The following is a 16,505-nucleotide window of genomic DNA, read 5'->3' as shown; positions in this document are numbered from 1 at the left end:
ACACCTCCAATTGACTCCAATTAGCCTATCAGAAGCTAATTGGCTAATTGCCTAAAGGCTTGACATAATTTCCTGGAATTTTCCAAACTGCTTAAAGGAACATTTAAATTAGTATTGTAACAATGTAAACTTCTGACCCACTGGAATTGTGATATAGTCAATTAAAAGTGAAACAATCCGTCTGTAAACAATTGTTGGAAAAATTACTTGTGTCATGCACAAAGTAGATGTCCTAAATGACTTGCCAAAACTATAGTTTGCTGATATGAAATCTGTGGAGTGGTTAAAAAATGAGTTTTAATGACTTTAACCTAAGTGCATGTAAACTTCTGACTTCAACTGTTTTAAGACATTTCTTCACTTGTTGCAACACCCACAGCTGAATGATAGTGCACGAGAAAGTCTGAATGCAGATATCACCCTCGATGAGAATCTCACAGCTATCCGGGTTTTCCCTAATGGGAAAGCGGCGGGCCTGGATGGTTTTGGTATTGAGTTTTATAAAGCTTTCTCTGCTCAAATTGCTCCTTTTCTGCTGAGGATGTTTAATGATTCATTTGTAAAAGGGAAGCTGCCGGAGTCACTCTACTCTGCAAACATTGCACTTATATTTAAAAAAGACAGAGATAGCACTTACCCATCCTCCTATAGGCCAAATGCCCTCCTTGGCAGTTACCTGAAAATATTCACCAAAATGCTGGCAAATAGGTTGAATAAATTTATACACTATCATACATGAAGACCAAACAGGCTTCGTCCCAGGCAGATTTTCGTTCTTTAATAAGCGTCGACTTTTAAATATTGTTTACAATAAACAATCTTCTCAAATTAGAACAGCATTTTGGCCCTGGATGCTTATAAAGCATTCTATGTGGCAGAGTGGAATTATTTAATATCAGTTATAGAAGAATTTGGTCTGGGAATTTTTTTTTCATCTTGGGTAAAGATATTGTATCATAGCCCTACCGCCTCAATTCTCACTAACAGCGGCTCAGAATCAAAAGCCCGGTAGCGTTATTATAAAGCATATCCCTGTGGTTGAAAATTCATATCGGATTAGGCAGCAGATTAGGAAAGTCTTCAAGGTTCCTCGGGTGAGCTCGCTCACCCTGATCTCCCATAATCATGCATTCCCACCCTGGCAGTCAGATAAGGTTTTTGCATCCTGGAAAGAGAAAGGGATTGTGAAAATTGGGGACTTATATATTGATAATGTGTTTTTTTCTTTTGAACAATTAAGACAGAATACATACAGTTACAGTTGTGCTCAAAAGTTTGCATACCCTTGGAGAATTGGTAATATATGTACCATTTTTAAAGAAAACATGAGTGAGCAGGCAAAACATTTCTTTTATTTCTTATGGGATTCATATTCAACTGTAGGTTATAACAGAATGGCACAATCATAAAACAAAACATGGCAACAAAGAAAAAAATGAAATGACCCCTGTTCAAAAGTCCGCATACCCTTAGTTCTTAATACTATGTATTGCCCCCTTTAGCATCAATGACAGCGTGCAGTCTTTTGTAATAGTTGTCTATGAGGCCCCAAATTCTTGCAGGTGGTATAGCTGCCCATTCATCTTGGCAAAATGCCTCCAGGTCATGCAAAGTCTTTGGTTGTCTTGCATGAACCGCACGTTTGAGATCTCCCCAGAGCGGTTCGATGATATTAAGGTAAGGAGAATGTGATGTCCACTCCAGAACCTTCACCTTTTTCTGCTGTAACCACTGGAAGGTCAACTTGGCCTTGTGCTTAGGGTCATTGTCATGCTGGAAAGTCCAAGAGCGTCCCATGAACAGCTTTCGTGCAGAAGAATGTGAATTGTCTGCCAGTATTTTCTGATAACATGCTGCATTCATCTTGCCATCAATTTTCACAAGATTCCCCGTCCCTTTAGAGCTCACACACCCCCAAAACATCAGTGAGCCACCACCATGCTTCACAGTGGGGATGATATTCTTTTCACTATAGGCCTTGTTGACCCCTCTCCAAACAAAGATCTATTTTGGTCTCGTCACTCCAAATTACAGTGTGCCAGAAGCTGTGAGGCATGTCAAGGTGTTGTCGGGCATATTGTAACCGGGCTTTTTTGTGGCATTGGCGCAGTAAATGCTTCTTTCTGGCAACTCGACCATGCAGCTCATTTTTGTTCAAGTATTGTCATATTGTGCTCCTTGAAACAACCACACCGTCTTTTTCCAGAGCAGCCTGTATTTCTCCTGAGGTTACCTGTGGGTTTTGTATCCCCAACAATTCTTCTGGCAGTTGTGGCCGAAATCTTTCTTGGTCTACCTGACCTTGGTTTGGTATCAAGAGATCCCTGAATTTTCCACTTCTTAATAAGTGATTGAACAGTACTGACTGGCATTTTCAAGGCTTTGGATATCTTTTTATATCCTTTTCCATCTTTATAAAGTTCCATTACCTTGTTACACAGGTCTTTTGACAGTTCTTTTCTGCTCCCCACGGCTCAGTATCTAGCCTGGTCAGTGCATCCATGTGAGAGCTAACAAAATCATTGACTATATTTATACACAGACACTAATTGAAATTTAAAAAGCCACAGGTGTGGGAAATGAACCTTTAATTGCCATTTAAACCTGTGTGTGTCACCTTGTGTGTCTGTAACAAGGCCAAACATTCAAGGGTATGTAAACATTTGATCAGGGCCATTTGGGTGATTTCTGTTACCATTATGATTTAAAAAGGAGCCAAACAACTATGTGATAATAAATGGCTTCATATGATCACTATCCTTAAATAAAAGACAGTTTTTTGCATGTTCAGTCATATTTTCAAAATCAATGCCAAAATTTCACAATTTCTGAAAGGGTATGCAAACTTTTGAGCACAACTGAATATCCAGTTTCTTCTATGCCACAATGTTAGATTGATCAAAAACTGTGTAAGCTCTTAAAATTAAGGCATTATAGTCAATATCTTGGGTAACATGAAGTGTACAAATCCTAAACTGATTACCACACTAATCAGATTCTAGACAAAGCATCTTTTTCTTTGTGTGTGTGTGTGTGTGTTGAAAATATAAAGACAATTTTTATAAAGTAATTAAAAAGGCAACTAAAAATGATAATTTGATTTTCTGTCTTCTCCCTGGTTGCCAACTAGTAAATGTTTTAATCATTCATTAAAACCCAAAAGCTCATTACAGAGCATAAATCTTGCATACACTTACAGTAGAATTTGAATTCGTGCATTTATCATTCATGCTGACAGGAAGGGGAGATGCCAGGTGTGTAATCATCACAGAGCTTCCTATATAAAGTTTCACCTGTGTATGACTCATGAGCTGTCTGAAGTCTGTAGTCTGATCTATTAGTTTGTTTACTCTTGAGTTTCAGTTTCAGCGAGAGAGTCAACAAGACACAAACAGAATGCATAAACTTGCAGTGTATTTAACCTTTCGGTCAATAGATAATCTCACAGTCCTTCCTTCTTGGCCTGCTACACTATGCTGACTTTGAAGGGCTTAACATGTATCCAAGCATCACTGTGTTATATTAAACATGTGAAGCGGCAGTATTGGATGGCAGTATGGATGTCTACACACACACAACACAGCTCAATGTTTACAGACAATGATGAGTTAACATGCTAGTAACCAATTAAATCTACTGAAAGTGCCTTATATTTCGATAAACACGTGATTTAAAGCTCAGACACGCCGATTCAAAAGCATACCATTTTAATGTTTTGATTTGTAGCGTAAACATCGGGTGTATACGGCAGGCATGCTCCATGTTTGTCAATGGCTCAATTAACATATTAGCCAACAAGCTAGCACGAGAACTCCAACGCTGCGCAACAAAATAAAAAAATAAAAAATTATTGTCATATATTGTCGGTTCTTACCGTATTCCCTATGACTGTCTTGCTTGCTTTCACTGGCTCAACCCCTTAGTTTAATGCTCCATAACTGTCCTTGATGTGGTCACCCATGTACAAGAGGGACTGATTGTGTTTTTCATTGGGACTGAAGTTTTTCTTTCTTTTTCTTTTTTTTTTTTTTTTTTGGAGGAAGATGGCCGATGCTGTCTGCTCTTCTGAACCCAGTGACGCAAACGGTGGCGTGAGAGGCAAGTCGCCAACAGAGGGCGCTATTGTTCTGTCTGATATACACCGCAACATTTAACATCAGCCACAACATTAAAACCACCTGCCTAATATTGTGTAGGTCCCCCTCGTGCCTCCAAAACAGCACCAACTGCTATTCTGAGATGATAATCTTCTCCACAGTTGTACAGAGCGGTTATCTGAGTTACCGTAGACTTTGTCTGTTCGAACCAGTCTGGCCATTTTCTGTTGAACTCTCTCATCAACTAGGCATTTCCGTCCAGAGAACTGCCGCCGCTCACTGGATGTTTTTTGTTTTTGGCACCGTTCTGAGTAAATTCTAGATACTGTTGTGTGTGAAAATCCCAGGAGATCAGCAGATACAGAAATACTCAAACCAGCCCATCTGGCACCAACAATCATGCCATGCTCCAAATCACTGAAATCACATTTTTTCTACATTTTGATGGTTGATGTGAACATTAACTGAAGCTCCTGACCCATATCTGCATGATTGTATGCACTGCACTGCTGCCACACGATTGGCTGATTACATAATCGCATGGATAACTGTTGGTGCCAGATGGGCTGGTTTGAGTATTTCTGTAACTGTTGATCTCTTGGGATTTTCACACACAACAGTCTCTAGAATTTACTCAGAATGGTGCCAAAAACAAAAAACATCCAGTGAGCAGCAGTTCAACAGATGGAACCGCCTTGTTGATGAGAGAGTTCAACGGAGAATGTCCAGACTGGTTCGAACTGACAAAGTCTAAGGTAACTCAGATAACGGCTCTGTACAATTGTGGTTGTACAGAATGATATTCTGAGATGCAGGTTGGCGCTGTTTTGGCGGCACGAGGGGGACCTACACAATATTAGGCAGGTGGTTTTAATGTTGTGGCTGATCGGTGTATCAAGGGACATGTATTTTTGTTAAAAGAGACTACAAAAACAAGTAGTCCATGCTATGCTCAGGGGTTCTCAGCCAAGGGCCCAATAGGGGGCCTTAACAAACTTCTAAGATGACTTCTTAAATTATTAAAAATGAGTTATATTAATCCGTTAAAAAGATGCAGGCGAACCATTGACATCATACATCTTATTCAACATTTGAAGAATTTTACAGTGTGTAGGTACACACTGTACCCCCGTGTAAAAAAAAAAAAAAACCTTTTAAGGGTTAGTTTTCCCAAAAATGAAAATTCTCTCATTATTTACTCACCCTCATGCCATCCCAGATGTGTATGTCTTTCTTCTGCTGAACACAAACGAAGATTTTTAGAAGAATATCTCAGCTCTGTTGGTCCATTCAAAACAAGTAAATGGATTTAACCACTGGCATCGTATGGATTACTTTTATGCTTTATTCAAAGTTTTGGTCACCTTTCACTACAGAGCTGAGATATTCTTCTCAAAATCTTTGTGTTCTGCAGAAGAAAAAAAAAAGTCATTCACATCTGGGATGGCATTAGGGTGAGTAAATGATGAAAGAATTTTCATTTTGGGGTGATTATTCCTTTTAACCAGATGGTTGACTGGTCTCAGCTGGTCACCCAGTTAGATGGACAGTTGGCTGGTTTTGGAGGGGTCTTGGACACTTTTTAGCTGGTCAGGCTGGGAGACAAGTTAGACCAACTTAAACCAGCTAAGACCAACCAAGCAATTTGCCTGGTTTAGCTGGTTTTTTTTTTTATTTTGTTTTTCAGCATTTGTGTTTGTTTTGTGTTCGTTTACTGCAATCCCACTTTTTTTTTCCCATCGAGCTTAAAACATACATTGTCCTCAACACTTGAAGCTTAACCTTTCAATATAACAGAAAAAGACTCCTTAGAAACGTCCTTATATTGTTTTGGACAATGAGGGTTCCACAGCTCTAAAACCTGCATTAGGTTGCACCACAGAATGCTTTTATTATTATTTAATTTAAGCAACATTATATTTTATTGATCACAGATACAGACACAGTTATTTAATGTTGATACAATTTTTTTTTATATCTTTCAGAAAATTTAAAATGTGGAAGTATGCCTCTAGCCAACGACAACATGAGACATCAAATTTTATAAAAAAAACAATTACATTTAAATGTCTAGTTATCTACAATAGGTGTTTACAATACACAACTATAGCTTAACCCTTAAATGCAATGTACCAAGGCATTACAAAATTAAAGCAATTGGAAAGTTTGATCACATTTTCTTTTACGAAGCATTTAAATATTCAGGAATACAATAACATTTCATTAATTCCATATTATACAAAAGTTTCATAATAAATACAATTCGAAGCCTCCTTTGACAAGGCACAATGACCAAAACTGACACAAACCTGAGATTATCACACAAATACTTATTTTTTCAATACCTACTTGTTCTTCTGAATAGGCGCTACATCCATGGTATTGTGAAGGAATTCATACAGTTGCCTAGCATTACTGGAGCTACCCAATATCTCACTTAGCTTTTCTTGGCTAAATGTCACAAGATCGGCCAGACAGGAAGCATGTTTTATGAGGCTCTTGAAGTTCTTCACATTGACTCCAGGCATACGAAGCAAAAAGTCGTAAGGCCCGGGGTTGTACAGGTCTGCCGACTCCGTCACAGTCTCTGACTCCACCGTAACGGCCTGAGCCGCAGAAGCATCTGGCTCTGGACGGCCGTGTTTGAGCTCCTGAAACAGCTCTGCGGTTACATGGGGAGATGGGCACCAGAGCAGCCTCAGCCGGGGAAAATGGAGGGTAAGGAGGGTCAGTTTGGATGTGACGTCACTGGCGGAGATCTCCTGATGGAAGTCACTGCGGGCCACCAGGGAGAAAGGCTTTGCTGGGTCAAACTCAATGAGCAGCACAGGGCGGCGATAGAATCGAGTCATAGCGAGGCACTGTGTGTACAGACGGCCACTCTGCAGGGAACCAATGAGGTCGCTGACACTTTTGCGCTCTACGCAGATCTCAGATGTCAGTATGTAGTCGCCGACCTCAAGAGTCACAGGTTCAATGTCCAGACCCCGTCGATGCAGGAGGGAAGGGAGCTCACTGCGGAACTCCCTCATGTCAACTATGATCCGATGAGACTCTTTAACATCTTCGCGACCACCTAATTGAAGAACAGCATTACACTTTTATGCAAAAGACTTCAAAAAATGCACTAAAATTTTTCAGTGCATTAGACATGGAGAACTCACCAAAACAAAACAGTACAAATTAGTGGTCAACCGATATATCGCCGAGGCCGATATTCAGAATTTTTTAATTATCGCATTGGCTAATAAATTTTCCCGTTTGGCCGATTTGTTTCTTGAGGGCACTGAGAATCGCCTGCTTGCATGTGAAGCAACTGAGATACTGTATGTAAATGACCAGTCACGGTTAGTTTTGTTGTTACGTGCCATCGTTTTACTACAATAACAGTGTGCAACACAGTCTCATTTAAACGGTCCGCATAGCCACGGCAGACGAGTTTGAGCTCATAATGTTAAAGTGCTTGCCATTCTCCCTCTCTCTCCTCAACAATTCCCTGTAACTTTTCTGATGATAAAAGCCAAATATCAATAAAACTTCTATTATATAGCGTCTGAATTTATGCAGATATCTCGTATAAAAAGATGTCTTTCACGAACCTCACGAAAATCCAATGTTTTCTTCCCATCAAGCGCTCATCTAATATATCTTCCTCTGAAGCATGTATTCTATCAGCCAGAATCAAAACTTCAGGATCAGGATCAAAAGTTCCTCTGATTCACAAATCAGGACGGTCAGTCTGTGACAATCCAAGCAGGCGATCCAGGCTGTTTAAACTGTCAGGAGATTGCTGCTCGCGCTGGATCCGCATGAGGGCGTGAGTGCAACTTCAAAGTAAAAGCACTTCACGTGTGCTATAAGTAAATGTCTTATACACTATGCACTGTATGTACAATTGGTTTGATTCTGTTGCATGGTTGCTGGACTACTGTGTGTACTGTTATTTCCTTCCTCCTAATATATTAAAACTTTCTTCAAATTAATTATTAAACTTTGATGACTAAACAGAAATCAGAAGAAACTGCTATCCACTATTTAAAATACAATATTATTTTTTTCGACTCTTTTTTACAAAGTTAAAGTTTTGTGTGAAATTGAGTAAATATAGTGCTTAATAAGAGTTTATTCATTTTTTAGCAATTTTATGTTTTTTTTATTTACTATATTAAATTGTGTGATATATCGACATTGTATTGGCCAATCAGCCACTCTGCTCTCTGGATATCGGCATCGGCCATTAAAAAAACTCATATCGGTTGATCACTAGTACAAATATATGGGTTCTTACTCCTTTTGACCAATAAATTTCCATGTTTTTCATTACCTTAACATGACATTTCAAGTTGTTTATAATTATTGGATAAAAATTTAAAAATATATATTTAATAGAGAATTGCTAGTCATTTCCCATGATTTTATTAATTTCCATAACTTTTCCAGGCCTGAAAACCAGTTTTAAAATTCCCTGTTATTTCAAGAATTTCCTTGATTGTGGGAACCATGAAATATGTCAGGTGGAATAGGGGAGGGTTACCTGCTTTGCGGGTGTCGGCACTGGCAGGCTCCTGACTGCGGGCAAGATCTAGGTTGGTGTCCTCTCTACCTTCTCTCTCTTCTGGCACAACCATACTAGCCTTTTCCCTATAGTAAACAGGAAAAATGGCTTTCAAACAGAACAGCATCACCAAAAGATTAAAGCCACTGAACCCCCATTTCCTCTTAAAGGGTAAGTTCACCCAAAAATTAAAATTCTCTCATCATTTACATTTATGGATTTGGCAGACGCTTTTATCCAAAGCGACTTACAGTGCATTAATTACAGGGACAATCCCCACGGAGCAACCTGAAGTTAAGTGTCTTGCTCAAGGACACAATGGTGGTGGCTGTGGGGATCGAATATATGATCATGATATCCCAGGTGTGTGTGTGCCTTCCTTTCTTCAGCAGAACACATTTGAATATCTCAGCTCAGTAGGTCCTTAAAATGCAAGTGGATGGTGATCAGACATTTGAAGCTCCAGAAATCACAGACAGTCAGCATAAACGTCATCCATACGACTCCAGTGCTTAAATTCATGTTTTCTAAAGTGATATGATGGCTTTTGGTGAGAAAAAGATAAATATTTAAGTACTTTTTAACTATAAACCATCGCTTCTGGTCAGCAGCGGAATGCACGTGTGACGTAATTGTGAGAACTGACACATGTGCGACACACCTGGAAGAGCAGCTCTGTTTACAACTGTAACAGGTTAGAGGAATGAGGAAGCGGGAGACGGCGAATCCAACTGAAATGTAAATTTATTAATAACACAAAACATCTTCGTGCACGAACTTACAAATCATATTCTTTAAGGTCTTATTAAATTGTTCGACCAAGCCGACCGTTAGGGAATGGTACACACTTGTCCGAATCAATTTAATATCCAATAATTCAAACAGCTCGCGTAGTGTACGTGACATAAAAGCCATGTCCTGATCAGTGAGGATTTCTTTTGGAATCCCCACTCTGGAGATAATTTTGAAGAGTGCCTCCACAACACTATGTGCTGAGATGTTGCGCAGTGGCACTGCTTCCGGATATCGCGTTGTGTAATACACCAGGACTAATGCAAAGTGATGCCAGCGTGCTGTCCGTTCTAATGGCCCGACGAGGTCCATGCGAATTCGTTTGAAAGGAACCTCAATCAGCAGAAGGGGGTGCAATGGCACTTTTGGAGCAGCCAGCGATTCACCAGCTGACATTCACATCATGCCGCACACCACCGGCGAACATCCCCGTGAATGCCTGGCCAATAGAAATGGGCCATGAGATGGTTTAGTGTTTTCCCCTTCCCAAGTGACTTGCCATCGGATTATGATGAGCTGCCTAGAATAAAATTTCCAGACGGCTCTTTGGTATCAACAACTGGGTTGAATTTTCATTTGTCCGAGTGTCCTGTGTCACTCTATACAACGATCATTTATCAACAGGGGAGGAGACTTTAGAGGGGGGGAAGGGCATGGGATATGTTGGGATATGCTGCCAGATGGTCTTCCGCCAGCTGGATCGCTTCGTCCAATAAATGAGAGAATTTTAATTTTTGTGTGAACTATCCCTTTAAAAGTGTGGAAATACTACTAACCTTATGAGGTGCTCAAATGCTTTTTTTTCTTTGCTCAAGACTGTAAGATACCTCTGCTCTTCTGTTGAGCCTCCATATATAAGAAAATACACACTAACAGAGAAAGACAGATATACTAGAAATAAGTGGTGAATATTAGTAATCTTATAAACTATTTTTTCTCCATGCTAAAATACACACCGGAGAGGTTTTCCTGGCCTGCTGGCTTTATAAATTTCCAGTTGCCGGACAAAACTGAGTTCAGCATCATACAAGACAACAAACATGGGGTCAACCTCGTGCAACACCCGTGTCAAACTGTAGGGGTCACTGCATCCATTCAGTGGGTGAATAACAGTCAGTGGCTCCTTCAGAATACCATAGTAATCATCTGAAGACAGACCGAGAAGAATCTCTTCTTCCTCCTCTTCCTCCTCCACCACTTCAGCCAGGCCTTCTTCATCTTCACTGTTCACAATCAGGTCATTCTCAGCTCCTTCCTTCTGTCTTTCCATCTGAGAGACTCTCAATTGTTTCTCGATCTTTGTGGGTTTCTTTGAGTTGGCTTTGGCTCTTTTTGGCTGCCCATTCTTCCCTTTGTTCATTTTACCAGAGCTCTTCCTGGGCCAGCCTTTCGCAGTCTTCAGTAGATCAGTCTGGGTGTCATCTTTTCCAATTGTGCGTGAGTAAAGACGATTTAGTAGGTGGTCTGCGCCTTTATGGATATATTCCTTCAGCTGAGCACAGGTTCTGTCATCACTGGCGCATATCAACACACGGCCTGGTGTACAGTATACAAATTCAATTAATGAACGTTCATTAATGCATGCTATGAAAACCTTATTATGTTAAAGGTATAGTTTACCCCTAAATGAAAATTCTGTCATAATTTACTTACCCTCGCTTTACTTACTTAATCTGCTTTTGCGCTCCATGGAACAAAGAAAGACATACAGGACAGAGATTTCATTTTGGAGTAAACTATCCCCCTTTACCTAGAGATAGTTCATCCAGCCAACATAATAGGATTTTCATGGCTAGATGATAATAATTTTTGGATGAACTCTCTTTAAATTATTTTACCTGGTTCATGCTCAGAGCTGCTATTCTCTTTCTCAATCTCCTGTAGCACCTCAGTTAGAGCTTCCCACTTTGGATTTTTCTCAAGCACAAGTTCTCGTTTTAGAGTGGCTATTATAGACACAAATGGAAAACATTTTTTATAATGGATAATGCATATACAGGTTTAAAAGTGGAAATTATTTGTTTAAGGATTTAGACAATTGCAGTCGTTAAGTTTAAAATGACTTTTCATGTACCGTTTGGAAGAAACACATGAAATCAAACGTATCATACCTATAGCACTTTGCTTTTGGTCAACCTCTCCATTTTTCAATTTCTTCTTTGACTCTTGAATGCAATACACACGGCTGCGAGCATTCACAAACATCGATGTGCTTGAGTCCAGGAACAACCAGCCTGATTGAGAACAGAAAAAGAGAGTTGGGTGACTCTAATTGTCTCCTTCTCTGAAGAGTTTAAAAAGAGCAATAGGTCAGTTGACGGTACCTGAATTACTACCAAAGCTTTTCTGGCTGGTTCTCAAAGACTCCAGCAGATTGAGGAAGGTGACACAGTCATACTGAGTGAGGTAGAGAAGAAGGGTTCTTAAAATCTTCAGGTCATGAACTAGAGATTTGGTCCTGGATCCAAGCTGATGCCACAATGGGTCAAGGTAATGTCGGATTGTCTATATACATCAAATAATCAGAAAATACATCATCAACTACTTACAAACACTGACACCAAAAGACACAAACTTGCTATTACCAATGCATTTTTTTATTATTAATAACATTCATTCAAACTATATTCAATTGTATATTTATATAAAACAATGTACAATTTATTATTATTGTTAATTCTTTTGCACTGCAAAATTCCATGGGCGAAAAAGGCGTTGGCAGATGTTGAGCGCATGTTAAACCAGCAAACAATGAATTGTCAAGCAGCCTCTTTTTAATGCTGCACTTTATACTCTATTAGAGTGAAGTTAAAAAGAAAGTCACCACTAAAATAATATCCTTGTCCATTGTGAACATTCAGTGTAGCTGTGTACAAAGCACCACCCACACAGAGGTCACTGCCAAACCACGCAACTTCCTATTAGTCAACTATTGGTATTGGTATTAAACTTGTATCGTAGTAAACTCATTAAGTGATGCGTTGTTTCCTCACAAAAGTAGTTTATTCAGCACACTGAAGCATCTCCTCCATAGACATCCATTAAAAAAATAGCCTCTTGTCTCCTCGCCAGTGTACCGCCCATAGAATACCTATGGGAACGCCGCATTAACCTTGTAGGCTCCCCTTGATAGAAGGGCTCTGGAAATTTTTGGCCACTGGAAGTCCATTGTGCAAAATTCACGATTGCGCATATTCCAATTGACTGAAATGACTGTATTTCACTGGCGGAACTTAGCCGTGTGAAGGTAAATGTGACCGCGCCTTTATGCTGGCTTGACAAAGCCAACATACTGTTATTATACAAACTTGAGACCTACATTTCTAACACTAACTCCTCCTAAAGCTTTCAGGCTACATCCACCAAACTTGATACAGACCTTCAGACTGATCGACTTATGGTTTTCACACAGCGAACAATCAAAAAATCTAAATCCCATAGACTTACATTGGCGGAATGTTCAAACAGCCTAACGGAATGCTTGTTAATTCAAATTTCAACTGTTAAAAAATTCAAACATAAACAAACCCACAAAAGGCCTTTAATCTGCTTTAAGTTGCTCTCTCTCTTTATCTAGCTATCTGTCTATCTGATGGTTTATCTGACTATCTAATTGACAGTCTGTGTGACTATCTAGCTTGCTTGCTAACTGGCTGTTCGTCTTACTGTGATGTCTGTATACCAGCAAATATCAAACTTTTAAAACTAGTTTAAACTTTCAGACAAGGCTTTGTCAAACCAAGAAAAACTTTACCCATCTAGTTATTATTATTATTATTAATACTCTGTGGCTTTACATTTTAATGCAGTAGATTGAAATGTTTTTCCCAGAACAATGAAAATGAGGATTTCTAACTTTATCAAAGGAAGTGCCCAGGGCATTCTCCAGAGAGAGGTCTTCTGCTTCCAGTGTGGGATTGTAGCGCTTCAGCTCCTTCAAACAGGCATTCATGATGTCCAGAATAGAGCTCTGAATGGCTGTCATCGCTGGAGTCAGAGACACATGCAGCTCCACCACATCAGGTCTATGCCTGTCCAGAGTTGTGTTTACTGATGCCTGGAATCTAGCAGACAACAACAAGATGTAAAAAATCGACCAAAAAGGGCATACATACCCAAAGAAATATAAAATATGCAAAAATAAAAACTTATCAATTTACTTGTTTATACCTTGGCCAGAGAAAGAGCTTCTTCACAAACAGGTTTCTCATGACACGCTCAACTTGACAGAAGCCAGAGGAGAAGGATGTGGCTTTGTCTGTAAAGGCCTTGATGAACCCAGTCTTATTTTTTTGCCGATAAAGCCTCAAAATGAAAGCCTCCTGACAAGACTCAATGATTTTGTGGGCACGATACACAAGGATTCCTGTGCAAGTAAATAGCAGTTATAATCAATGTAATGGGAACTTATTATTAGAAACACACTTCTAAGCACTTAATTGTGATGGACATTCATTTTTCATTCACCCCACAAGCTCCCTCTGACCTGTTATAAGGTGCGCAGGAATTCTGTCTGTAAGGAAGTCCACCACCAGGATGCGGCTTGTCACAAAGAGAACTCCTCCTTTAGTGTACACATTATACCTGTCACCGCTTTGTACATCGCTGGTCACAGTCTGGGGAAGATGGCTCACCCCTTCAGCACGCAGCTGCTCTGTAAAATACTCCTGTAACAGGTCAATGCACAGTCCTGAACAAATTAACTTTCATCATTACTCTTTACACAGTTCTTAAACTACTATAATGAAGAAAAATGCAGTCCAGATCAGCACTACTATGGTTCATGGACATGAAAATTTTTCAAGATGTTAGGTACGAATTCATACATTTATAAGGGAAATCAACTTTTTAAAATCAAATTTAATCTGTTTTGCAGTTCACTTAAAGGAACAGTTCACCCAAAAAAATACTCTCATCATTTACTTACCCTCATGCCATCCCAGACAGATGTGTGACTTTCTTTCTTTAGCTGAACACAAATGAAATTTTTTTTGAAGAATATCTCAGCTCTGCGGATCCACTCAATGCAAGTGAATGGTGGCCAAAATGCTGAAGCTCCAAAAAGTACATAAGGGCAGCATAAAAGTGGATTATAAGACTCCAGTGGTTAAACCCATGTCTTCTGAAGCAATATAATAGGCGTGGGTGAGAAACAGATCAATATTTAAGTCCTTTTTTACTCTAAATCTCCACTTTTACAGCCTTCTTATGTTTTTTGGTGATTTGCAATCTTTGTGCATATTGCCACCTACTGGTCGGGGCTCGTAAAGGTGAAGATTTATTGTAAAAATGAATTAAATATTGATCTGTTTCTCACCCACACCTATTATATCACTTCTGAGGATATGGATTCAACCACTGGAGTCTTTGGATTACTTTTATGCTGCCTTTATGTGCTTTTTGGATCTTCAAAGTTCTGGTCACCATTCACTTGCATTGTATGGACCTACAGAGCTGAAATATTATTTTAAAAATCTTAGTTTGCTTTCTGCATAAAAGAGAAAGTCATACACATTTGGGATGGCATGAGGGTGAATACATGATGAGAGAATTTTCATTTAGGGTGAACTATTCCTTTAAATAGTCCTGCACTGTGACCTAAGAATATTTAAGAGTATTCATGTACTTTTACTAAATATGTCGTAATTTATACTCCTACTTAATACATTTATAATAAATATACAAGAATTTAATAAAGTTATAACTTCTCTAATATTGTGTCGCACTGCAGTGCTGTCACTGCTTGACATGCTTGAAATGTTATGTCAACAGCTTGACAACAATCCCACTCCACTCTTATTCTATGCTAGTTGCAAATAAATATATAAATATATGTCTGTCCCACCTGTTCTGGAGTTGTTGTGTTCAACAACAGCACCAGACTGCCCTCCTCTGAATACATTCTCATGAAGTGTAACAGGATCCGGTCAATACCGAGTCCTTCTGCTGTGATCAGCAACCCGTCCGTGCTGAACAAATTCAGAAACATCTCCGTCTCGTACTCGAGCAGCGGACTTGCCATCTTTACAGCCGATTGGTTCAAATGATGATCAGTGATTCAATTGCTGAAATATTGACTCATTTGATTCATGAATATGCACTCAGATGCCGACAGTTCATCTTCCACCTTTAATCGTACCGAGGAATAACCGTACAACAGTTCAGATTTTGCTTAATAGTGTACACAAACAAATCATATGAAAAAAATATGGATATATATATATATATATATATATATATATATATATATATATATATATATATATATGAAAATTATTTCATATTCCAGGATTTTTAATCTTCTTTGTTACGGTTTCAAAACAGAAGTACTGTATCACGTGACTTCGCGAGTGACTGAGATGTGAATTTTAGGATACTAGCGCCACCTAATACACTGGAGGCACATGACGTGTGTTGTACGGAGGCTCTGAACCGCACGGTGGAACAATAAAAAAATAAGAGTGAAAAAAACAAAAACAAAATAGTGTCTCAGTTCCTTCCTGAGCCTAAGTCTTGCATTTTTTTTGTCTCTTCAAAAAAAAAAATTTTTTTTTCTCTCTTCAAAAAAATTTTTTTTCTCTCTTCCTAAAATTTTGTTTTTCTCTCTTCAAAAAAATAATTTTTTCTCTCCTCAAAATTGTTTTGTATATTTAGTAGACCTATATAATATGAGTATATATATATATATATATATATATATATATATATATATATATATATATACACCGGTGCTCTGTAGAGTATTTTTCCCCAAAATGAAATGGATAGGTTAAAAATGTTAGGAAATGTTAGGTTAAAATTGACCGCACATGAAGTAAAAATGTGCGTATTTTAGGCACTCTTTTTAAGTATTTGAAGTCATTTTCATGACTCATTTTCTGCATTTCAGTCAGGTGTGAACGTTATTCAGCAAGGTGTGCAATCTGTGTCGAATAATACTGTGATAAGGTGCAGCATTCAAGTTCCCAGCAATGCACTGAGGATTGAAAAATTTATGCAGATTACTGTGTACTGCTTATAGTTTCACACTTTGCTGATTATATGTACACTGCTGTTATTGT

At 38.8% G+C, this 16,505-nt stretch overlaps 2 protein-coding genes across 3 annotated transcripts in view; both read right to left on the bottom strand.

Annotated features, from left to right (window-relative positions):
- Nucleotides 1-4,041, bottom strand: part of LOC127426720 (myocardin-related transcription factor B-like) — a 49,672-nt gene extending 45,631 nt beyond the window's left edge. Inside the window, exons 1-2 of one of the 2 annotated variants that reach the window (XM_051673690.1) lie at nt 3,875-4,041; nt 1,109-1,165 (exon numbers count right to left, since the gene is read on the bottom strand). The gene's annotated coding sequence lies outside the window, so the exon portion shown is untranslated. The remainder of the gene's footprint in view (nt 1-1,108; nt 1,166-3,874) is intronic. The other variant, XM_051673689.1, reaches the window with a different exon arrangement.
- Nucleotides 4,042-5,964: 1,923 nt separating this feature from the next.
- Nucleotides 5,965-15,683, bottom strand: ercc4 (excision repair cross-complementation group 4). Its single transcript, XM_051673692.1, has 11 exons — nt 15,290-15,683; nt 13,931-14,111; nt 13,615-13,810; nt 13,301-13,508; nt 11,769-11,949; nt 11,556-11,678; nt 11,283-11,390; nt 10,401-10,980; nt 10,221-10,313; nt 8,632-8,738; nt 5,965-7,173 (listed from the first exon to the last, which is right to left on the bottom strand). Exons 1-11 carry the CDS (start codon nt 15,464-15,466, stop codon nt 6,443-6,445), a joined length of 2,685 nt encoding a protein of 894 aa, XP_051529652.1. The 5' UTR covers nt 15,467-15,683; the 3' UTR covers nt 5,965-6,442.
- Between the last annotated feature and the right edge of the window lie 822 nt (nt 15,684-16,505).

The sequence above is a fragment of the Myxocyprinus asiaticus genome, chromosome 36, assembly GCF_019703515.2.
Source record: "Myxocyprinus asiaticus isolate MX2 ecotype Aquarium Trade chromosome 36, UBuf_Myxa_2, whole genome shotgun sequence".
In the NCBI taxonomy this organism is placed as follows: Eukaryota; Metazoa; Chordata; class Actinopteri; order Cypriniformes; family Catostomidae; genus Myxocyprinus; species Myxocyprinus asiaticus.
Note: the sequence above shows the minus strand (reverse complement) of the source record. Positions and strands in the feature narration are given on the sequence as shown.

Excerpts from the sequence above, each read along its gene's own strand:
- ercc4 (XM_051673692.1), bottom strand. The coding sequence starts at position 15,466 with ATGGCAAGTCCGCTGCTCGAGTACGAGACGGAGATGTTTCTGAATTTG. Across the intron at positions 11,391-11,555 it reads CCAAAAGCAAAGTGCTATAG|CCACTCTAAAACGAGAACTT; the intron begins GTATGATACGTT and ends TGTCTATAATAG. Across the intron at positions 7,174-8,631 it reads TGCCGACACCCGCAAAGCAG|GTGGTCGCGAAGATGTTAAA; the intron begins GTAACCCTCCCC and ends TTCTTCAATTAG.